At 47.6% G+C, this 25,282-nt stretch overlaps 1 protein-coding gene across 1 annotated transcript in view; it reads left to right on the forward strand.

Annotated features, from left to right (window-relative positions):
• The window catches only part of bahcc1b (BAH domain and coiled-coil containing 1b), a 56,017-nt gene that overhangs the window by 21,227 nt on the left and 9,508 nt on the right, over positions 1-25,282 (forward strand). The window contains exons 3-19 of the mRNA XM_070990230.1: positions 1,652-1,810; positions 5,790-5,900; positions 6,088-8,136; positions 8,681-8,792; positions 9,355-9,548; positions 10,068-10,208; positions 11,535-11,722; positions 12,394-12,781; positions 13,883-14,827; positions 17,692-17,858; positions 18,576-18,712; positions 19,033-19,137; positions 21,762-21,840; positions 21,986-22,172; positions 22,262-22,429; positions 23,604-23,774; positions 24,336-24,586. Coding sequence (XP_070846331.1) covers positions 1,652-1,810; positions 5,790-5,900; positions 6,088-8,136; positions 8,681-8,792; positions 9,355-9,548; positions 10,068-10,208; positions 11,535-11,722; positions 12,394-12,781; positions 13,883-14,827; positions 17,692-17,858; positions 18,576-18,712; positions 19,033-19,137; positions 21,762-21,840; positions 21,986-22,172; positions 22,262-22,429; positions 23,604-23,774; positions 24,336-24,586 — 5,552 coding nt within the window. The remainder of the gene's footprint in view (positions 1-1,651; positions 1,811-5,789; positions 5,901-6,087; positions 8,137-8,680; positions 8,793-9,354; positions 9,549-10,067; positions 10,209-11,534; positions 11,723-12,393; positions 12,782-13,882; positions 14,828-17,691; positions 17,859-18,575; positions 18,713-19,032; positions 19,138-21,761; positions 21,841-21,985; positions 22,173-22,261; positions 22,430-23,603; positions 23,775-24,335; positions 24,587-25,282) is intronic.

Here is a 25,282-nt window from a genome sequence, read left to right on the forward strand (position 1 = left end):
GTGTGAAAGTCCTGTGTTTGACCCGTCCATGCTCATGTATACAAATCTATAGATTACATTCTGTGACTATATCACAAACTGCCCTGACACAGGGCTTCGATGGTTCAGATATTAACATGTATCTTCTGGAATTGTAGAATTTCAGTTTGTGCAGCACAAAGCAGCACAAAGGTCTAAGCAACCAGTAACACTCCTGTGCTTAAACAATGCCAGGTGCTCAAGTAACAGTAAGTCCAGTTAGACTAATGGATCCATGAGTTTGGAGGCTTTTCAGATCCCACAGCACTGCACTCGGGTTTACAGCTCTGGAGGGTTCTCACGGTGGCAATCATTTTATCTTTCATCACAACCATTGTGAGATAAAAAGTAAAAATATCGTGTTCATGTTACAAAGTAATCTACCAGGAATGTGTGTGTGCACGTGTTTGATTGGCCGCTGCAGCACCTTGACGGATGATGTCATATTGCAGCGCGACAAAAGCTGAGCCTGGAGCAACATTTCTGTTGGACAACCCTTCTGTTTTTTGCTGGAGCCCCCCCTGTTCAGACTTCATTTGAATGTCAATCTGATAACGGCTAGAGGGACTTGACAATTAAAGTAAATGTAGTACATGACCTATTAGGCCTTAAATATCCTTGATGTAAAAGTAATTTTCTAATTCCTCACCAAAACAGAATTTAGAAGTGAAATTAGTGAGATGCTCATTTCCAGTTTTGTAACCCTCTGTTTCCTCTGTTCCTCCAGTACATTAGAGCCATTAGATACTAATAAGACTGGAGCCAAAATAATGACAACAGTCTCAGGTGAAAATGTTCAGCGGTGACAAATTCTTACTGTTCAAATACAAGTTGCATGTCAGTGGCATGCCTCAGGCCCCAGTTTGTATCCATTCAAATCAGACTTGAGAAAAAAAAAGCCTGTCACCTTGAAGCATTTTCCTGATCATTATTTTAAGAGAAAAAAAAAATCACATACTGTATGTGTGTCACGTGAGAGAAAAAAATGATCAGAATTGGGACACTTCCAGCTGCGATGTGATTGTAGCTTAAAGGGATTAATTTCTCTGGGGCAGGTCAGGAAATTTCATTTTTTACTGCACATTCAGTAATATGAATACCAGCCGGAGCTGCTGTGTCTGACGTCTTACCTCCTGACAGGAGAAATATCCAACCTCAACCTGGTTCTGAAATGTTGTATTTAAGTGATATCAAAACACGGACTCTTGTCACAATGTGGTGGGAAAACGTGTTTTACCACGGCTATGTGTCACATCCTGAAAATGACGATTAGCATGTTGGGCGCAGCATTTTATTTCTGAATGGCAAAGGCGTTTTTGCAAGCAATAAGTGACGAAGACGTCTGGGCACAGATGAAAATCACAGGCATGGTCAGAGGACCGAAAAGCAGACATGTCTTTTCAGATGAGTGTGAAAAACTGTGAAAAACATTCGTCATTTACACGTGTTCCGTTTTTAACTGCTGAGGAGGTTTGACTGCACATCTGCTCCTTCTCAGGTTAACAGTCATACTTAAGAGCTTGTCAGTGCTTCTTCTGTGGTGTGGCTTGCTCATTGGCACCTCAGCAGACCCCCCCCCCCCTAAATTTCATCAGCGATCACCTCTCTAACCTCCAGCCTTTGTGTCTCTCAGGTGCTTCCTTCATGGGTTCCTTCCTGGCCAGCAGTATGGGGTCCCCACCCTCCCACCCTCCTCACCCCTCGGGACCTGCTGCCTCCCCCTCCTCCCCCTCCTACAGGGCTGGACCCCATTCGAGGGCTTCCCCTATCTGGTTCCCCCACTCACATGAAGGTAAACCACACGCACACACATACAGACACACACACATGCGGGAGGCAGCCCAGAGTGCTTGGGTCTCTGGTTAATCCCGGGTCTTGGTTTGGGATTAGATCGAGATGGAGCCATTAAGTGGTTTAACCAACACTGAGCTGAGGCCAAACACGCGCAGCAGTGACGCCTCAGATGATGCTACTTATAGAAACACACACACACATGCAGCTCTCTTCTGGCTCTGTATGTCAGCAGGCATGTGGCTTTGTGTTTGTGGCTGTTTTCTAGTTCAGAGCTCGAGCACCGTGACGCTTTCAAAACCGGTGCACAACCAAAACCTTCCTCTTCCTCTTGCCCAACCCGTAAACACCCAAACAAACACACACCTTCATGCAGTAATCATCATAGTCTGCGGCGGTTCAGCTTCAGTCTCCTTCCATTCACTCCCCTCCTTTCACTCAATCAGTCCTCAGCCCCCGACTCTCTTTTAGGGGTGAGTTTTAAGTTTCATGAGCTCCTACACCCCCTCACACTCACACACACACACACCGACTGAAACTTACCCCCATTTCCACCATCCTCTCTCTCTCTTCACAGCCCCCTCCCCCTCTGACCGCAGCCCCACCCTCAGGGCCCCTTCTGTGCTAACCGACCTCCAACGGCCCCCTTCCTGATCAGACACACACACGCACACAAAAATGTGCGCATCCACATGTATCATGTCCTCTTTCGGCTGTTAACCGTTTGTGGTCAAAGAGTGAGCTCGACTTAGTTATCTGTCGCTTTCAGGTATGCGTGTGCATGTGTGTGTAAGCGGATTTCACTTTTGACAGCAAGATGGGTCTAAAGAGATAACTTCCAAAAAGACTTCCGCCACAGGCTGTATTTCTCAACCAACTGAAAACGGTCAGAATCAGAATTTCATGTTTCGCCAGTTTTCCACTAAGTGTAAGTAAACGACACAGTGATGTCGCCTTGGGAAGGCATTTGACATCTCTAAATATTGTCACTGAGGAATTAGACTCAGCCAGCTTCCAGTGCAGATGTCAACTTTATTTGTTGCCTTTGATGTCACAGCGAGTAATGCTCTTTAACCAGTTCATAGCAGGAAAAGCACAGTCATCAGTGACATTAACAGCGACTGCATTCCATTCAGGTGAGCCGGTTTCAGCATCCTGCTATTGTGCATGACTTAATGTGACACTGGAGCCATTGGGAATGTTATTAGTTACACCTGTGCATTTCCTGCTATGACTTGTCAAAATGTTGTAAAAAAGGGCCCTTCTGACTTATTTTACAGCAGCCTGCCAGTGATCCCATCAACCATTTGACCAAACAACAGCAAGCCTGCACATTTGTCACTTTTCCACCATCTGTCACAGCTCGGATTTAAAATATAAAGTAATTTCTATTAGTAATCAGCCTTTAAATGTTTTGTACCAGAGGAGCCACACAGTCCAGCTTTCTCTGGAGGACGCTGCTGTTTATGAGACAGTTTTTATTCCCCCTCTCTAAATTTTAATCTGTCACATCCTGTTGGTGAAGAAGTGTACACACCAGAATTTAATTTGGGCAAATAAGGCGAACATGCTGCCTCTCCCTCGTGGAGGCAGGACACTTCTCCGCTGCGGCCCAAATTTGTGAGTTAAGCTCATAAGATGAACTCATGAGAGCTGTGTTTTTACATAGAAATCTCTCCTGATGCAGCTTTAAAGCTTGAGAGGAGACAAGAGTTTTGTTTGTACAACCGCCTCATTTGCAGCTCATCGAGCGATAAATAGCAACAGTTAAGCCCTGAAAATGAGCGCTAATGTCGCCCGGAGTGACTGTCTTAAATCAGATTCATAGAAAGAGTCGGAGGCAGGACTTCAACGGGAACTCGAGAGAGAGCAGCGGCGGTGAGGAGAGAGCAAGAATGTGTGTGCGGAGGGAGAGTGTGTGTGCCTATCAGACAGATTTTGTGTCTGTGTGGCTCGGCTTTGATGTCTGAACACACACACGTACACTCACAAGCAGGGACGCGCGCACACACACACTACAAATGATTGTTTTTAAGAATTCAAGCCAGGGAGCTCTGGTAGGCGGTCTGCCAGCTGGCCACGGTCCAGAGAGTGGAGCGTAGCCAGCACAGAGAGAAGAAACCTGGCCGATACACACAGCGCGCGCACGGACAAACACACACGTGCGCGCACGCTACAGACACACACATTGTCACAGATGAGACATATTCACAGAGAAATGCACAGCGGTTTGAAAAACATCACATTTTTCCTCACATGCACACACACACACACACACACACACACACACACACACACACACACACACACACACAGAAGTCTTTCTCTCTCTGTCTTTCTCTCTCTTTTTCACACACACACACACACACACACACACACACACACACACACACACACACACAGAGACGATCCTCGCCCGCTCGCTCTCTCTCTTCCACACCTGTCCTTGTTTTTTGTCCCCTCTCTCGTGTGCTCGCGCTCCTCTTCTTGCCTCCCTTTCCTCTTTCTTCTCATCTCATCCATCTCAAAGCTCACCACTTCCCTTTCACTTCCTCCTTCATCTTCCATCCCCCCTCTCAGACACACACACACACACACACACACACACACACACACACACACACACACACACACACACACACACACACACACACACTCCCCTCTCCATACACCTCAGAGCAGCACCAGATTGGGGGCTTTTTATATTGACAGCCCTGTTCTTCTGGTGTCTCTTTTACTTTTACCGTCTTTACATCATTCGTTCAATCACTAACCTCTGCTGTCCCTTCCTCCCTTCCCTCCCTCCTTTCATTTTTTTCTCACCGTGTCCCTCTGCCGTCTTTGTTCCCCTCTTCCCCTCTTCTTCCTTCTCATCCTCCCCTCCCTCCCTCCCTCCTGAGTTTTATCACTCATCATTACCCAGGGGATTGGCTTTAGATGGCTGATAGAGCCTTTTGGCTAATTGTCGCCATTTAGATTCACTGGTTGTTAACCAGTCAGAGTAATCACGCACACACTGACACTCACACACACAGTGTACATTCATGCATTTATATTGCAGCAGGAACATGCAGACAGACTGAGTCCCACATACACATGCTGGGAGCAGTGAGGGGGTGTTGGTGGTTTTGCAGTGCGACTGTGGAATGCGTAGGATGAGTTTTTATGGAGTGCTGTTTACTTTGGCCACCACCGTTAAACTTTTAACGGCTGCCAATTAACGGGCCGGCAAGGACACTCTGTGGGGCATGAAACCAGCTGCTGGAGAACACACACACACACACACACACACACACACACACACACACACACAATCCAAGCCTTTTGGCCCCATAATGTGTGCCTCCTATGCATATGTGTTTGTGCACTTGCATATGCGTTTGTGTGTATGTGCATGGGCCTGTGGTAATTTCGCTGCCTCCCCCCCAATAGCCCCCCTCTCAACCACCATGACAACCCCACATACATGCACACCCGCACCCAGCCTCACCCATCCACCCCCATCAACACAACCAGCAAGACCTCCTCTATCCTACGATGCAGTTCAATGTCCTTGAAGACAAGGAACAGAGTGGAACGACCATTCACCTCCCAGTGACCTCCTGGGAGGACTGCGTGTGTGTGTTTTAAGGAGGGGGGTTTGCGAAGCTTCATACTATTTGTCTTGGGTTTGGGAAAAATGTGTTTTGTAGAAGAGCAAATTCCATTCAGTTAAATGCTGCAAACACTTGGCAGTAGCTGTCGGCTGTGGTTTTTGTCACCACTTTGTCCACTGTAAATAATGTCAACTCATGTGGCGTGTTTGTGCAAAAGTGCCTTTATGGTGAAAGTAGCACTAACTGGCCATATTTTTTCTGTGTTTTCCAAAATGGCCCTGTTTCATGATAGATTGTAGAGATAAACTGTTTGTTTAGAGGGCTGCTGAATGTCAACGCTGTGGAGAAACATCAATTCTTTCTCTCTCTCCCTCCCTCTGACAGGGTACCCCAGCTATTCAGGAAGTCTCGCTTCTCCTTTTCTCCCCATGAGTCCCCTGGATCACCACAGCAACGGTCTCTATGGACAGCACCGCTTCTATGAAACTCAAAAAGGTAGGTGTGCGTATGAATGTCACGAAAACATCGCTTTATATGTACATGCCCAAAATGCTTGATCAGCATTCACCACAGGAGTAAAAACGGCTGGTAACTCAGGGTGTAGCGTTTCGCCAGATATCACAGAAACTTATTTTAATATTCGACTTCAGAGATCAATTTAAATCTTCTCCTCTCTTCCCAGATCACTTCTACCTGAGAGGCCTTCCTCCCCAGCCCCCTCTGCTCTCCACCACTCATGGCCTTCCTCCGCTGTCCAGGACCGCCCCAGGCCACCCACTCGGCTCTTGTAGCCGAGATACAGACAGTGGGGGAGGAGGTGGGAAGAGCACCAAGGATGCGGGTGAGAAAGGGGTTTCATCTGTGTCAAAAATGAAGGAGCGATCAAGCAGCAAGGAGCGGCACCACGAGAGCAAAGACAAACAACATCAGCTTCATCAGCACCATCCTCATCAGACGAACCCTGCTGCCACTCCATCCAGCCACCACCAACAAACTTACCCCCACCCCCATCATGCCCTCCTTCCTCACCTCACACCGCAGGGCAGGGAGGAGGACCACAGACACTCTTTGGAGCGGCAGAAGGAGTACAGAGACAGTGACTCAGGCACTCAGGAGACAAAACATATGAGTGCCTGTAAACTGTCCAGTGGTTCGGTAGCAGAGACTGGCACTGGAGGAAAGGGGGGAGCACTGAGCAGCTGCAGTGGTGGTGGGGTGGGTAGACCTCCATCTGGAGGCGGCAGGCGGTGCTCCAAGGATGGACCCATAAATGGGGAGATGAGGATCAGTGAATCCTCAGCCTCTCCCAATGAATGTATGAGAAGAGGTGCAGCTGCAGTGACAGCCATCTTGGCACCTCCAACACCCCACTCTGTGGCCTCCTACTCCATGCCTCCTCCTCCGCCTCCACCGCCTCCTCCTCATGCCTTGCACATGGGCTCCACAGTGGCAGGAGGGTGGCTACACCATGCACATCACCATCCTCATCCTGAATTTTACTGTCCCCCAGCGCCTCTTACACTGACACCCTCCAAAGATCCGGCATCCACTCCTGGAGGGTCTGGCAGGGAGACCAAAGTCATTGGACCAACCTTTGTGCCCTCAGTTGGGCCACTGGGAGACCTGGCAGCCACTGACTGTCGTGGAGCAGGAGGAGGTGGTCGAAAGGGAGAGGACAAGACTGGAGAAGGATCTTATGAAAGTTCCTCTCATCACCTCAGCCGACTTAGCAGTTGCCAGAAGAAGGACAAATCCCAACCACACCAGCAACAGCTAGGATACGGCAAGGCTGACAAACCTCCTGACTGGAGCCAACAGACGCAACACTTCCATAAACCCAGCTCCAACGTGAACTCTCAGCCTGAGCTGCGGTCCTGCAGCTTGGAAACATCTTCATCTCTCAGAGATGTAGAGGCTGTGGACGAAGTTTACCGTCCTTCACTCCCACTAGATGCCCAGACCACACATCCTGTAGCTGGACAGGGCACACCCAAGACAGGCCCAGACACCAGCACTCCTCCCTTCAGGGACTGCTCCCACTCCGGTCCGCATCTTGATGGGAGGGTGGGGTCCGGGGCTCACAGGGAGGGACAAAAGGTTGCCAGGATACGGCATCAGCAGCACAGCAGCCATGGAGCAAGTGCAGAAGAGAGGGGAAGAGATGGAGGTCAAACAGCATCTTCCTGGGGTGCTCGGGGCAGCTACCAAGAGGATCAGAGAAAAGGCTCCCATCATCCATCAGTTGGTAATGGTGAAGTAAGAGGGCTCAGCACCAGAGCTCCAAACAGTGACCATAACCAGCCCCATTCTCAGCCACCTCCACCTCTATCCCGCTCCGCTTCACTCACCAGTGAGGGTGAGGGCAGTGCCATGAAGAACTTAATGAATTACAGCTGCCAGCAGCCTCTGCTGCTGCCACAGCGGGGCCCTTTTGGAGGTCTGGGCTGCCTCAAGCAAAGTGGAGAGAGATCAGAGAAGGTGGACAGAGGAGGAGCCAAGAGCAACACCTCCCTGCAAGACCCTCCCAAACAATCACTCCCTCCTCGCAGAGGCTCCACTAATGAGGGGGAGAGGAGTGACAGAGGTGGGAAAGAGGCAGGGGAGGCAGGTGAGGGGGAGGTGCGACAGCCTCCGGTGGGTATTGCGGTTGCAGTAGCCAGGCCCCCCCATCGTTCCCCTGACAACACCCCTGGACACAGCAGACAGGGCAGGGTGCTGCCCAGCATGAAAGGTCAGGCATCATTTATGCTCCTTGCTCTGAAAGTCAATTAATTTTTGGACTCTAGACTGCATCAAGTGAAAAAAAAACAAACATGATTTAACAGCTACTGATGTTGCAAAGCATCTCACATTTCTTGATTCTTTTTGACGTTTACTGGGGCTCATTTCCGTGACTAAGTGGCCAAACTTTGCAGAGAAGCTTTAAGCATGTCAGACTCTTAGACTTAAATTGCAAAGATGTATATCTGCATGGTCTGTGGTTGTTAAAGGCCTTGAAGCAATTTTTTTGTCCTATATATGAGGCATATTGATGATTATTAGGTATGGAAGGAGGGTACAATTTCTGGCATACAATGAGCATCACAATATGGCATTATGTAAAAGAGTATCTAGATAGAAACAGAAACAAGAAAAACATTTAAGGATGTGGTCAGAATGCCCTCATCACATTGTGTTTTCAGAAGTACACGTGTCTGAAACATTGCCGTCTCGTGACATTTTTGATTCGTGCCTGACAGTTGCTGTAAGCATGTTGCTTTGGTTTACAAATCCAGGGGTGTCGCGCCCTATGTATCCTCTTGGTCGAGAGGCAGAGGAGAGGAAGAGGATGACTGAGGACCAGATTAGCCTTCATCATCTGGACAGAGACAGAGAAATGATCATCAGGTACACTTAAAGTCACAAACACCAACACATGTGCACATACACTCAGAGACTCACACACACACAAGGTAGCATCTTTTCATTTTTCCTCTCATCTGATAAGCTGCACTTCTTTTATTCTCTCGGCTTCTCTCTCCCAGTCTGAGGCTGCTTCTCTTTTCTCTCATCCCCTCACTCCATTTACTCTTCTCACCCTTTGATGTGGTATTTCTGTTCCCCCTACACTCTCTCTCCTCCCCCCTCTCTCTCTCTTCTTCTCAGAGATGAGATGTGGTGCATTAATGTTATGGGGACTAATACGGATGTCTCTGAAGTATCAGACTCTTATTATGTAGTCATATTAAGGGAAGAAAACATATAATGAGAACTCATAGACCAGGTACAAGATGATGGCTCTTCCTGTTGCCGTCATATTTCCTTTTCTTGATGATTATAATGGTAGTAGTGGTAATGAAGGTGACAAGGATGAAGATAACGATCATAATGATGGTGACGATGATGATGATGACAAAACGAGGGATAATCAAGATAATGACGAACTTCATCCCGCCTACCGTCACGACAGGGAAAACAAGGATCGTGTGGAGTTCGCCAGGATCCATCCTTCTAGTAGTTGCCATGGTGACCTGACCTCTCACCTCTTGGTTCCCGGAGGGGCCAGTCAGTTAGGGGCGGACCCCGCTGCTCATGCTCATCCGGCTCACCACCACTGGATGCAAAGGACAGGAAGTCCCTCCCTCTGGATGGGGCATTCGTACAGTGAGTAGAGTGGAGGGGCCAGTGAGCACAGTTTTCCTTCACACATAGAACCTGCACCTTTTGTCAGTGTACCAAGAGGGGGGTCTTTTGTTCAACCATGGTGCCATTGCTGCTAATGTTGAATACAGAGGACTTTTGCTTATTTCTTGGAAAAGTTTTTTTGAAGTGATTCGAACAGTAAATGGAAAAACCTTTATTGACACATTGAGCTGAGCAAACATGAGGAACTGGTGCATAAAGGAACAAAACTAATTTTGAGGGTTCAAACCTTGATGAAGACATGCAAAGGTTAAGACTGGTTGCTTTCTTTAATTAACAGCATTTTATTGAAATTACACCTTACTCCTGCTCCTCAACACAGGCACCTCTTTCATACATTTTTGAGGAACACAAACAATATCTTTTCTTTACAGACCACAACCCAAGATTTACCCACTGAGCACAACACTATTTTTTTGGAGCTGTAAAGTATTTAAATGTTGCTCTCATTCAACTGTTATGTGTATATCTTTATTCCAGGTCTGAGCCACGTGGGAATGAGCCCCGGCTTCCCACCAGGTCTGCCCAGCCCTCTGCAGCCCGTCTTGGGGTCGCTCACCCAAGACCCTAACTCCCCACTGGTGGTTCTTCCTACAGAACCTGGGCCTCATCATCACCTTGGTACACTAAGAATCTTTTTACATCACACACACACACACACACACACACACACACACACACACACACACACACACACACACACACACACACACACACACACACACACACACACACACACACACACACAAAACCAGCAGAGCTCATATTCATTGCTGTCTACCCGTACTTGCTGCCCCCCACCTCCCCCTTTTCTCTCCATTTGTGCCATCAGAGCTGCTGCCATTTCTCTCCCAGAGTTTTAGTATCATTGGCTAATCATAATATAATGCTCAACTAAGTCCCTGTGTCAGTGGGACCATGTTTTATAGCTTTGTTAATGGGAGCAGCTATTCCATTGCCCCCCTCTGCATGTGCCCGGCATTATGCAAACCATTTTAACTGGTGTTCATCTCTTTTGTAGTGGAGCACTGGTGTGTTTGAACTAGACGTCGTGTGTACGTGTGTGCATGTGTATGGACATCTAAAGTTAGTTGTGTTCATGTCTGAGACAACATGAGACATTGCTCAGTGTTAAGGGTTGTAGTGTACATCTCAGCCATTGCTAGACAGAGAAAAGAGTGTGTGTGTGCGCGCGCATGCGTGCGTGCATGTGTGTGTGCGTCCGTGCATGTGTGTGTGTCTGCTTTGCAAACAGGCTGTGAAATTTAATTATCTCCCGCCTCCCTTGCCTCGCTCCGTGGGAGTTCCTGCAGAGAGGGGAAGTGCATCCACTGAACCCTTCCCCTGGGAAACATTAGCCCACTCAGGCTAATCTCACAGAACAAAGGTTCCCAGCGACAAGGCAGCCAAGGAGGGATGTGTGTGTGTGTGTGTGTGTGTGTGTGTGTGTGTGTGTGTGTGTGTGTGTGTGTGTGTGTGTGCGTGTGTGTGTGTGTCTACGTGTACATGTGTGTAAAATATGTTTCCCTTCAGAGGAAAATAAAATATAGAAAGTAGAACAAGTAAAAGATGGTGGATGGTGGGAGATGTGAAGCATGCATTCAGGATTCATTGATTGTGTCTGAGACCAACATACATCTCATATAGGTCAAAGTACTTACATTTTCAGCTAAGATGGCCAAACTCCTCTGCAATCCCATATATTCCAAAGGGCAGTTCAAGGGTCCATTGACACAGTTTCTCTCTTCATGTCTTTGCTGGGATGCTGCAGGCATGAAAATATATTTTTACTGACCGCTTATTTATTCAATGCAATTTGTGCAGGTTTGCCAGTAGGGATGTCTTGCTTTGTTCTCTTTTTGATGCATATTTCTGCTCTTAAATTCAAACAAAATGCTAAAAACCATCTCTTATTTCTTGTCTGTCTCTTTCTGTTTCCTACCCCAGATGTTCTGGAGCAGTCAGGCCTGTGGCCCCCCGTGTATGGAGGCAGAGGCCCTCCCTCTCACCTGCAGCACCACCCCGTCTACTCCCGCTCCTCATTCCTGCGGCAACAGGACCTGTACGCCCTGCAGCATCAGCACCAGCAGCAGCAGCGAGCCATGGAGCACATGCAGCGGCACTCCTTAGGACAGGTAAAATGAATGCTAATATAACCCACACACATTTGAAGAGAGGTTGCATTTCAGCCCAAGCATGTAAAATGCTGTTAACTTATTGTTGTGAAACCATGGGGAAATGAGAATTAGGAAGTGTGGAAATATTGTGAACTCGTGCAAAGTTTCATCTTCCTCCTTTGAGTAGTCATGACTGAAATGCAGCACCACAATTTTGTTAGAAGGTCCTGGTTTCTCAACATTGAAAGAAAAAATCCCACTCAGCAATAATCGTCTGTGTCAATGGCTTACAATTATTTCTCTTTTTTTTTGGCAAAAGGTTTTATTGGGCCATTGTATTATGTGGTGCTTCTGCACTTTCACATTGCCAGATCATTTGGCAATCAAACAGTGAGGTTGACACAGATTTTTTCTCATGGCTTTTTTTTTTTCATTTTTTATTTATTTTTTTGCTATTTTTTAGATATTTGTGTCTATGTGTTTAATTACCACTTGTCCTATTTATTTAAAGCAAACTGCATCTCCTGCTTGAGATACAATGTTCCAGGGTGAAGTTTTTAGTTTTAGACTAAACAATGTAGCAATGTCGAAATGTATTAATTTATATGAAACGGTATGGTTGGTTTATTTTCTTATTTAAAAAGTTTGAGCATTATTCCTTAAGAAACCATTTTCTACCCGTTTTGCAGAGAAAACACGAGGAGCATGCTATAACTATAGAGGACTCTCCTCATGAATCTTCCGCATCCAGAACTCCCTCCTCTTCTTCTTCCTCTTCTGCATCCACCACCTCCTCACACGTGGCCAAACCCTTCTCTCACACCCCTCCTCCACCCAAGACACCCACGCCGTCTCCGGGGATGTGTCCCAGCAGCCGTCAGTCACCTTGCTACCACTCCCCGTCCAGGCGGCCGCACCCGCCGAACCCTCTGACCCCGGCGCCGAGCCCGGCGGCAGCGGCACCCCGCTCCCCAGCACTCAGCCCTGCTCCTTCACACCTTTCTAAAGGGCTGGAAAGGGCCAGTGACAGAGGAGAAGGACAGCCACCTCAGGACTACCCACAATCCTTAGAGCCAGGTGAGTGTGGAGACATCTAGGCTGGTTAATGAATACAACGTCCAACTGTAAAGATGAACTTTACCAGTAGGTTGTACAGTCAGGTACCGAAACTATATACAGCAAACAGGAGAGAGAGTAAGAGGCAAGGCAAGACAGACATAGACACACATAGAGTGAGAGGAAAAAAGAGAGGGAGGGAGGTGGAGGGTGCTGCTGCAGAAATGTAGCACTGGTCTTTGAAGCGTGGTATTCTTTTGATTTTGCAGAAATTGTTTGAAGCATGGCTGATCCCTTGCTCTGTGTGTCCTTGAGTGAGTGTGGTGTGTGTGCATTTTTTCCTGTGCAAGCTAAAGAGGGACAGCAGGCAGGTCAGCCATTAAGGTCAGAGAAAGCATATGGGCACTCAGTGTGTGTATGTGTGACCTGCCAGCATGCATGTGTGTGTCTGAGCTTGCATGTGTGTCACAAGAGGAAGGTCAGTGAAATCTTCAGACAGAGCCTCCTTATCCTTCAGGGGTCCTTGAGAAGTACAGGCGGAAGGATACGCATTCATCTGGCTGTGTTGTCAGGGGGCGGAGGGATACCATCAATAATAAGAGCGCAGGGGTGACAGGGCCGGCGCTGCAATCACAGGAAAACGGCAGGGTGTCATCAATATCCTACATAGATCTCTACACTCACTCACAGTCCACACACACACACGCACACACACACACACACACACACACACACACACACACACACACACACACACACTATATATATATATATATATATATATGTGTGTGTGTGTGTGTGTGTGTGTGTGTGTGTGTGTGTGTGTGTGTGTATGTATATATACACACACACACACACACACTACTGTACACTTCATACACACTACCGTAGACTTACGCATGTGCACACACACTCCCTGTGTTTTCTGCACCCTGCTGTCAGTGTGTTATGCCAACTGTAATCATGTGCTTCATCCTGTCTGCCTGAAGAGAATGGCAAAAGGCCTAACTTCAAGACAATGGAGATTTTAGATTTTTTTTAGATGCTTCTAAATAAATTTTATGCACAGGTTGTCAGTTTTATGTCTGAAGACTTATCCACCATTTGCTCCCTTTCCACCAGACCTACCACCTGTTTACACCTACCCTCCAATCACCATGGGTTACAAGGCCGGGCCCTCGCCTCCTGAAGCCCGACTGGCTGAACAAGCCACGGTGGAGGCGGAGCCAGCACAGCCTGACTCAAAGTCCCTCCCACATCCATGCCACATTCAGCCTCTCGCTGAAGAAGAGGAGAGGAGGGAGGAAGAGGCTGAGAGAGACTGTGAAGTGGTGGCTTCCCACAGTGGAGTTGCAGAGGAAGAGAAGGAAGAAAGGAGGGTGGAAGCGAGAGGATGCTCTGTCTCCGAGCCCGAGAGCGAGATTTCTGGATTGCCGCCATGCCTGTCCCCAGCTCCGGTCCCAGATTCAGCCTGCCTGGCCACAGGCAAAGCCCTAAAAGTAGAGCTCTCTCTGGGCTGCCCGGGCCAGAAGGCCAGCCTGGAGGAGCCCCAACTATCCAAAGAGCAGGAGGATGACAGGGAACATAGAAAAGAGGACATGGAGGAGGATGAGCGAGACGAAATGGGGCCTGCACCAACAGAATGTACTGTCTCTGTGCCTATAGAGCCTGGAGAGGAGGAGAAGGAGGAGCTGGAGGAGGATGAGGACAAAGATGCACAGAATGTAGAGGTGGTTGAGGATGAGGAGGAAGAGGAGGGGAGTCGGCTGAGTCCAGGTCAGAACCTGATGGAATTAACAAGTAGCTCTCCTGCTCCTTCTCCATCCTCTGAACCCACCCTCCCTCCCACGGGGAGCACAGCAGCTCAGCTCCAAGGGGCCTACATGTGGAGCCTGGAGCTCCTTATTGCCGCGGCTCTGTGCGCCACCAGAGATGCCTTGTACCCACCAGTACCTGCTGTCCAGGCCCTGAGCCCACCGCCTCACCACGGCATGGAGATACTGGGAGAACTTGCCGAGCTGGAGATCCAGCAGAGGAGCAGGGAGAGCAAAGAGAAAGACAGTGAAGGTGAGTTTATTTGAAAATGTTTTTTTGATCGGCTGTGGGCATTTTGACCACTTACAAAACCTTCAAAAGTTCACAAAATACCTGTGAAATGAAACCAGAAATGCAGCAATGTGTGTGTCCTTTTTTAAATATGCACTGTGTACAACTGATGTTGTCAGGGACCAAAATGTCACTGAAAATCACATCAAGGAAAAAGGAAAAACATATCCTACTTCTTTTATGTTCACGCAAACACACTCTTACAGTGAAGCAAAAAAAAAAAGGGGGGATCTGGGAGATGTGTGCAAACCAGATGTGGGGCCATCAACTCACTAACACATTAACCACACACTCACACATAGACACAGAAATTTCCCACTAAGTGTCCTGCTTCCTTCCGCAGCTCGGACTCTCTGTTCTTGCCCATAGACCATAGGGTGTGTGTGCGTGTGTGTGCATGTGTGTGAGTGTGTGTTTAGGGGGGACACAGATGGACAAACAAGCTGGGCTTCAGACACAAGCCAGGACACATACACACATGCACACACACACAAACACACACACACACACACTGCCCAGTGTGTCCCCCAGGCACTGGCGTCTTGCTTTGCTAATTAGACCCTTTCCTTTAAAACACTTCTCCTGTAAGCGCTCCTATTTTCCTCTCGTCCCTCTGAGAGAAAGTGTTTTTATTTATGCCAGCATCTGTGTGTGTGCGTATGTTTGCCTGTATTTGTGTGTGCGTGTGCACGGCGGCCAGTGTGTCTGTGTGTAAGCTGTTAAGTAATCCCAGATGAATCCCTGCTCTCCTCCATCACAGTCTATGTGTCTCTCCACCAGGCTGCCTGCTCCCTGCCTGCGCCTCCTCCCGCCTCTCCTCCTCCCCTCTTTGTTATTTTTTCCCCCTCACCTGCTTCTTCTTTTTTCTTTTTTTTATTAAACCAATGTAATCTTGTGTGTAAATCCTGCCTCTGCAAGCCTTGTTGACAGAATTAATAAGTGTAAAAATCATAAGTCGCTCTGCAGCTGTCTGTGCATGTGTGCGTGTGTGTGAGATACAGTGTGAGTGTGTGAGTGTGCATTTGTTTACATGTGCGTGCACGTGGTTAGCATGCGTAATAGGTGTGAAATCAATAAGTCCTGTCGTGGCGTGGAAAACGCTCTCCAAATTGCAACACATTTATTTAAAACCCGCTCTGGCCTTGCTGCATGGAATGTTATTAATACCGCTGATGGCGTTTTTGTCATCCTGAATGTGTTTGGGAGATGAAACCGATCCCAGACAGATGCATTTATGCCGCTCCTTGACGCGGAAGGATATCTCAGCCGTTCCCTGGAGATCGCAATTACAGATTAAGGAATCAAGAGAGACTTTCCCCTCCAGTATAAATTAGCACCATTACTTCTATTTACACATAGACAGAGGAGCTGTTTGTGTCATACTTTCCTTTATTCCTTCACATTTCCTTTATATTGAAATTTCAGCTCAATAAAGTTCCTTAATGACTTCTATTGATGACTAGGCCCATATCAGCTGTAATGGTTTTTAATTTTCCTCCACTGTTTTTGTTTCTCCCCTTGAAATCCCCTGCGCCGCCTCTTATTACACCCCTCAGCTCCCTTTAGGGACACAGTATGGGGTTATTACTGTGCAAAGATGTGTGTGTGAGTGTGTGTGTGGTATACTGTGGGCGGAAGGTATCTATTGATTGTGGCCATCCTCCAGGATACCAAACTAGGCGTGGTGATGTCAGCGGTGATGTCATCCTGTCAGGGTAATCGGAGCGTGCCATTGGCTCGGAGGTCTGACAGATGAGATGGCATTGACCTCTGCGAGCCGGGACAGGACAAAGCCGCATCCCTCAGCTCCTTTGCTCTCTCTCTCTCTCTCTCTCTCTCTCTCTCTCTCTCTCTCTCTCCTCTCTCTCTCTCTCTCTCTCTCTCTCTCTCTCTCTCTCTCACTCTGTGAGGACTTACCTGTCGTTCTCACATCCGTTTGTTCTGTCCCATCGCATGCTCTCTCTTTTTGATCACACTTCACAGATGAAAACTCCATCCTTCCTGTCCTCTTCTCTCTCCTCTGTTTACCACCTTTCTGTCTCCATCTCCCACTCACACACACGGGTTTTAATAATGTCAGATGTCAGTGAATAGGCCTTGCAGCTCCAGTGCACAGACTGTGAGTGATCCAGTAAAACCTCTCCTCTCTTCCTCTCTCCTTTCCTGTCCTCTTCCCTCCTGGAAAGGGAAATTGGATTCTGTCCATGTCCATAATGAGGAGATGTAGGAGAATAAATAGATAGCTCAATAAACACTTTGCCTCTTATTGCTTCTCCTCCCCTTTACTCCCCATCCCCTCCCTCCCTTCTCGTCACTGCCTTGCACTCCTCCTCCTCCTCCTGCCCGTCGTTCTCCCTCTCTCCCTCTCTCCCTCTTCCCTCACGCACTCATGCAGTTTGCCCGTGTCTGCGCAGCTCAGCGAAAATGTTGTAGGTGCTTGTGTGTATTCAGAATGAGTGGGTTTTATTTGCATAGGTTTGTGTGTGTGTGTGTGTGTGTGTGCACTGTCTCATGAATATTCTGTTTCATCTGCTGGTGCTGTGACAATGACAGAGTTAATGACAGTGACAGATGTAGAGATCGCTCTCTACTTCTCCCCCTCGTGTGTGTGCGTGTGTGTGTTTTTGTGTGTGTGTACGATTAAGCAGGAACACCAGTATACATCAAATAAACTACACAGCTAATATCATAAATATCACCACTTTTCAAGGCATGGTTTCATTGTTCCAGAAATAAATCCATTCAGCACACAACATGTTTTATAACACAGTGTCAGCCGCTATGTGATGCAGCTATCTAAACCGAAACAATCTGTCTCCGTGCAGGTGAAGACATGCTGACCTTTGACCTCCACAGTCTGGCGACGCTGGCGGCCGCCCGTGCCCTGGAGATGGGGGGAGGGGTTGTGGATACAGGGGTGGCCCAGCAGTGTCCAATCAGGAAGAGGCTCAACCTGCGCAGGAAGTGCAGCTGGACGCCTCGCCACGAGCCGGTGAGGCTTTACTGGATGCGTATTTTGTGTTTATGCATGCAAACATAAATCATTCATGCTGAAAATGTGGGTTGAACAATGGACACACACCTCATTTGTTTTTCCTCACTTGAAAAACTGTTGAAGCCCAAATATCATACAGCAAGTAGGTCATCCTCAATGATGCAAATATGAACCTCAGAATCATTCATATGTACCCAGATGATCTGAGATTTTCATGCAAACAGTGTAGTGTATGCTGCCGTGTGCAGAGTAGTAATAGACAAATATAATTACATCAATGGTAACGAAATGACCGCTTTCAAGTGCAATGAGATAAGTGAGATTTGGGCAGGAATTTAAAGGTGAACATTTTCACAAAATGTGATTTTAATAAGCAAGAAATATTTTTCTTGCTTCCATAACAAGTGAAACTGACGGTGGGTTGGGTTAGTTTACCACTCTTTCTTTGAATGGTACCAGAAATAAAGCCTGTAGCTGCTGGTTGAGCTTCATAAACTGCTGTAGTGACTGAACTTGTGAACTTCTGGCTACAGCAAAATCCATCCAATCATCAAGCTGTCTACTTCATATATCCAGTGACTGCTGAACTCATTTTTTGTCCAGCATTAAAATGCCCCTGCTTTGTGTTTGTGTGTGCATGTATGTGTATCCGTCTGTGTGTGTGTGTGTGTGTGTGTGTGTGTGTGTGTGTGTGTGTGTGTGTGTGTGTGTCAGGTGTGCCCAGTGAAGGGCTCCATGGAGACGATGGGAGGGGAGGAGCTGGCCATGCGTGTCCAGCTGGCTGAGCTACAGCGCCGCTACAAAGAGAAACAGAGGGAACTGGCCAAGCTACAGAGGAAACACGACCACCAGTGAGCAGAAACAACCCACACACACACACACACGCACACGCACACACACACACACACACACACACACACACACACACACACACACACACACACATCCTTTTTGTCTAGATTGAGTCGTGCATTCCAACATTCACAACTCTGCTGTCATGCTGCATCCTCCTGATTTATCAGGACTTGCTGCCTGCTCATACCTAATGCAGTTTGACCTGTAACCAATAGAAGTTTCCTCCTGATTTCTCCTGCTGTCCGGACCACATCTTTGATCTCTCTCTCTCTCTCCATCTTCCTCCTCCTCCTCCTTCTTGTCTTCCTCTCTGCAGGAAAGAGGAGACGTCTCGAAGCCCTGCCCGCCGGGGGCCCGGCCGCCCCCGCAAACGCAAGTCCACCCCCGGCCAAGCTGCTGCAGAGAGCTCCAAAAGACTCAGGTCAGTCCTCTGATATTGCGTCAGTATAATCAGTGTGATTGGCAAGCCCAGCTCATTCATCCTGATTTCTGTTTGTGTTTTTAGTGAAAGGCACGGTTGATTTTCAAGAAGGTCTTCTTCAGCTGAATTGATTCAAATGCTCTATAGCTGATGATTTGCTTGATTGGGCACTGGAAGGAGCTGCTCGCGCACACACGCACTCGCACACACATACACTCAGGGTGTTACGTGATGGGAGCTTTAAGCTGGGTGTGATTTTAAATGAGAGAAGGTAATGGGGATGAGGCCTTCATTAATCATCATTAATCACTTTTAATCATATTTATCACTTGCATTGATTATGTTCCGATTTCCTTGCGAACCTCAAGCATATATTAATGCAGCTGGACAAAGTCCTGATGTACAGTTATTACAGTGATAAACGACTCAACACCACCCCCGCCCGCTGCAACACACACATTATTTAACACCTTAGACGTGCACACTTTCATCCTGACACACATTCCTGCACAAGCTGGAAACACATACTCACACACAGCCAGGGTTCAACGCTCGTAATGATAAATGTGTTTTCTCATGCTGCCCCACCTCTGTTAGCATGTGCACCCCTCGCCTTGATAAAATGATTAGAGAAACTCAAGGTTTGTCACGGTTACCATGATTAGAAAGCACTAATGAAAATGACAATGAAAGGCTTTAGTCATACATGCTGGTGCACCACACACACATACACACACATTCACACAGAATTTGTTTAATTAGTAGCGTTGGTCGCTACGTGCCTGTGCAGCATTTCTGTTGTTATTAATAAGCGTTGTATAATTTGTTTATGCTTTCATCTTCTCGTGAGAGTTGTGGGTTGAAATGAAACAGCAAGAGAGTGAGAGGTAGAGATGAATAGTAAGCACACTCAGCAGACGATTCCTCTCAATAAACACATATAAACCACATGGCCAAACGAATGTGGACACCTGAGCATCTAGTTGAACTTGTCATTCCAATGCCACGGCCATCAATAAATTGCTGTGACAGCACTTGGGCAAGCTTTCCTGAATAACTTGGCGGCAGGGATTTGCTCCCGTTCAACCACAGGAGTGTTGGTGAGATCACCCACAGCTGTCGGACAATAAAGGCCAGGGTATGCTTGAAACAAACTAGCTTGTACAATGTGTCATGCATCCACACCTCGAGGCAAAAGCGTTTACAGCCGCTCTGAAAAATGGTTCAAATGCGGATAACAGTGCACATTCTTGGACAGTCCCTCCTTACAGACAAGGCATGCGCACGAAAAGTGTGAAGAATGAAAAGTAGAGCCTTTCTTACCTATGCTGATCTGGCCAGTCACTGTGCGACGTCAAACTGTCGGTTTCAGGAAGAGTCAGATGTGGCCCTCGCAATCCCTGCATCTGAAAGGTGTGGAGGGAAGGTGGTTTCAGCTGCCGTTCGCGATTTGAAAAACCTTGGTTAAAACCACACCGATGCCTTAAGGCCAAAGTCGGCATTCCAATTCATCATCACCCTTCATAATTATCCGTTTGTGAGTGTGGCTTTGTGCGCTAGGCCCATTGTGATATTGAAACAGGAAAGGGCTGTCCCCAAAGTATGCAAGCTCTTAAACACATACTTATTGGCTCCATATTCAAGTGTGCACATGCACATGCGCACTCACGGTAGCGTTGATGAGGACGTGACATGAGGCAACCTTTGAGGCTTAGAAGCTCCGAGGGGGTCAGAGGTGAACATCGGGGGATTGCAACAGACAGATGTGGTCAAGATGGTTGGACAAACAGATTATTCAGATTTTTTGGGGATAATTTTTTAGATAGATAGGTCTTTTCCTCTCCTCTCTTTTTTCTCTCCTCTCCTCTCCTCTCCTCTCCTCTCCTCTCCTCTCCTCTCCTCTCCTCTCCTCTCCTCTCCTCTCCTGGGAGCGGAGATGCTGAGAGCCAAACCTTCCCTCTGCGGGAATATAGGATTCACCTGCCTCAGACACCAGCTGCTATCAGTGTGTGTGTGTGTGTGTGTGTGTGTGTGTGTGTGTGTGTGTGTGTGTGTGTGTGTGTGTGTGCGCGCTGGCTGCCTGTGGTGTGAGAGAGCATGCATAGAATGAAGGAATGGCAGAGAGAGAGAGAGGTAGGGAGGAGTAGTGTTCAATAGAGGTTAGTGTTTATCGATCGAGCCCTGAAGCTCCGGTCAACGGACAGACTCCCCCGAGACTGCTTCATCTCTCCCTCTGTCTCTTCCCTTCCCCCTCAACTATTCTCCTCCCCCCTCTGTCTCTTCTCCGCTCTCCTTCACACCAGATAATTCTCATCCTTTCATGTGGTGAGTTTCATATTCGCACGGCCGCTGAATATTTCTGTGTTTGCCGTCAAACTGCACAGACGGTCAGCAGAGCCCGTCTCTTACCTCATCAAAGTTATGAGACAGAGAGGGAGAGTGGGAAGGGAGTGAGACAATGAATGAACCCAGCAGAGGGGAGGTGGAACTAGAAAGAGGAGAGCAGAGAGGCAGCGTCACAGAGAAAATCATTCCTGAAAGGAAAAGAAGTGTGTGATCTGATTGATTCTGTGATCTGTTTTATTCATGATAAATTCTCATTTATCTGGTTTTATGTTTTCCAGAGCTGGGCTGAATTTACTGGAGGAAAAAGCTAGGAAGAAAATGTCCAATCACGGCTTCAACAGCCTCAGCGCTGCACAGGTTGGTCCCTCAACAGTCTTTCCGGGTTCATCCGTACACGTTGACAACCACTTCCTGCTGTTAATGTTTCTTTTTTCTTTCCTGGACATTTCAATTAGCGGAGAGAAATTAGTCAATAATTAGCTGTTCCGCTCCCCGTCTGCAGATGAAAGCTCGCTGTAAGCACAGAGGTCGACCCAGCGCCCTGAGCTCCAGGCTGGCAAGGCGGGTGACCCACCTGAAGCAGAAAGCTGCGGCCGAGCGTGGTGCACCGTCAGCAGGCATGCTGCACTGCAGAGGGATCCCCAGTGATGAGGACACCTCCAAGAGTCACTGCAGACAAGGAAGAAACGGTGGGTGTACAGGGAGCATATATGCGCGCACTTGCTGTCCATTAAGCAGCACAATTAAAACCCTCCCCCCCTGTTTTTTGATCAATCAGACCTGCAGCAGGACTGGGCAGCTGGTCAGACTGTCAAGAGGAAGAGGGGTCGAAAGCCCAAAGCGCTGATGTGCGACAACCCAAACAGACCTCACAACAAGGACAGCCGGGCCTCTGAGAAACAGGAAGTTAGGGAAGAGAAGAGTGACAGCGAGAGCTCAGAGCACGGTGAGTCACAGTGTGTAGTCTCATGAGTCCACAGCCAAACACGGATCCTGCAGAGGATCACGTGGTCATAAAGGAAATATAGAATGCCATCAAGATAATTATGTGGCCTTTTAATTGACTTTTGTTTGTGAAAAAGAAATGTTCAAATGGTCTATTAGTGCTCATGCAGCTACAAAACCCCCGTGCGGTTTGCTAGCGAGTTTATAGGCTCCTATACATATGAGTCAAGCTGATTTGGCTGATGGCTTAAAGGACATCGACCAGACATTGTGAGATTTCGCTATGAGAGTACGTTTGTGTGTGTGAACATGAAGCGCCTGAGAGTGAGATGTCTGCCGTCATCAGGGGGCCTCCTCTCACTTCCCAGCTCGTCTGTCAAACCGTTAAAACCGTTAACGACTTGCCACAGGCATGCAACACAGCCACCCCTGCCCTCAACGCCATACGGTAACGTGAGCCCACTCTGGCCCCGTTCAGAATGTCACACCCCGGTCCTCCCCTCTCATCTTCACCTCCCCAACCTTGTGAAAATGCCCTCCTCAGAGGCTTGAGTTGAGCCCCCCCCACCCGACTTCAACCAACGGTTCATAAGGGACTACAGACTGATATGAAACTAACAAAACTTAAGGAGAAAAGGCTACAGTCTGACTGACCTTTGTGGCCTTGATGGCACGGACAAGTAGTGGCTGAATGTGTGTGTGTGCATCAGTGTGTGTGTGTGTGTGTGTGTGTGTCACTGAGGCAAAGTGTTGACGAGAACGCCATGTAAGTGACAAGTGTGTCAGAGATGTGTCGACACCTGACACGACCCCCCGCGGTCATCGACACACAGCTGCCAATAACAATCTGTGTGTGTGTGTGTGTGTGTGTGTGTGTGTGCGTGTGTGCTGCATATGTGTACGTTCCAAGATTTGCATCGTATCACTGCAGTTTAGGAAGAAACTGTGCATTATTGCACAGCTATTAACTTTAATCAACCATCAACCAACTTTTGTATTTATGATGATGAGTTTTAGCCACAAGCTTGTGAACTGACCTGTAGGTACTAGAGGAATATCGAAAGCTTGCTGTCAATACAGCTGATCAAGTGAGCCCCCCGACTTTAGTTAACAGTGTTTACATTTAGCTCACTCCAAGCTTTCTGACTGATCGTATTGATGTTGTGATTACACAGAGGAGGAGGAGGATGGCAGCTACGACAGTGAAGATGGAGCTGGTGACATCAAGATTAGCTCATCCTCTAAAGAAGCTCCTGCAAACCCTGCCGGGATTGTGCCTTTTTCATCGCAGTCCTCCAAGCTGCAAGCAAACCAGAAAACCAGGAGTAAGAGACCAGGGCCTCCTGGTGAGATCTTTATAGATGTCTTTATATATGCTGCTGTCATATAAAGACTGTGCTACTTTGTGGGGTTTTCAGTTTTTGACTGAAAATGAGGGATATCATGATGTGCCTGGGGTTTAGAGAAAAGTTTCAAAATCTACAAGAATTAACTTGGAAATGTATGGTGGTTCAGCTACAAACAAGGCTGATTTCAGGTCGCAGATGCAAGGTTTCACCCAACCATTTACAGTATTAACTAACAGAAAAAACAGTTGCGTTAGTGCTGTTGATTTGATGGCCAAGCAATTTTACCTCATCCAGAACCGTCTAGTATGCTCAGAGAAGTCTGTCATGTGGACATTTTCTTCCTAGCTTTTTCCTCCAGTAAATTCAGCCCAGCTCTGGAAAACATCAAACCACATAAATGAGAATTTATCATGAATAAAACAGACCCAAGAACAGGAAAAGAGAAACATCTGCATTTCTTACCTCATTTTAAACACAATCTCTGCATCTAATATCAGGTATTGAGATTTGCGATGTATCTTGCAGCTCTAATTTCCGTGATGTCTCCTCCACCCTCAGGCATGGGGAGCATGTCCAGCACAGATCAAAGGAGAGTGTCCAGAAGGCCGACTCTTTCCAACCCAGAAAGGGGACATCCAGATAACCAGGGGAGTAAAAAATCCTATGTGCCCAGCTGGGGTGTGCTGTCAGTGGGCTGCGGCTTTGGAGACGGCCAGGGGCACCGTGGAGGTCTGGCAGAAGCAAACAGGGCCAGCAAGGAAGCCGTCAGGAGGAGCTCAGCAGGGCAGGGCAAGGTAAGACATCATAGTGTCCAGTGGGGACCAGTGTTGGTCAGCATTTCCCTCCTCTGCTGCTTCACCATTGAACTTTACCTACTGATCGTGTTTATCAGCTGCTGCTGAAAAATTTTACTTTTTGGTTATTTAAACATGTACAAGACATATTCTGCCTTGGAGCTTAACGTATAAAGAGTACTGACAAACATTTGAGCTTAACATCATGAGCTGGAGGCCGTGAAACTAAATGCTCCTCCAAAGTTCAACATCCATTTAAGGGGCACAGAATGCGTGCGCTTCGCGGCTACTTTGTTTCCCCTGATCATTCACACAGGAGTGCATGGGAAAGGGAATCGAGACGGGAAAGGTGAGATGCATTTGCCAATTTTAGAGGCATGACAGAAAGGCTATATAATCAGTGTCACAATAAATTACACCTGTCACAGAGCAGTAAGGAATGTAATTACATTACTTTTGAAATGTGTTAATGAGCAAATGGGACATGCTGTTATTTCACGCAACAAACCAAACAGCAGTCAGGACAGGGGTTTGGTTCAAACAGTGACTGACTAGGAATGTAAGTAAAAGAGGAAAGGTGACTCAGAGAGGGGCACTCTCTTCAGCCTTCTGCTGCATGCATATAAAGGCTGAAAAAGAGAGACGCAAGGGGGAATTTGAAGAAGCCCTCACCTCAAGTTCACTCCTTCCTTGCTGAAGTGAGCCACACCC

The sequence above is a fragment of the Chaetodon trifascialis genome, chromosome 21, assembly GCF_039877785.1.
Source record: "Chaetodon trifascialis isolate fChaTrf1 chromosome 21, fChaTrf1.hap1, whole genome shotgun sequence".
NCBI classification, from domain to species: domain Eukaryota; kingdom Metazoa; phylum Chordata; class Actinopteri; order Chaetodontiformes; family Chaetodontidae; genus Chaetodon; species Chaetodon trifascialis.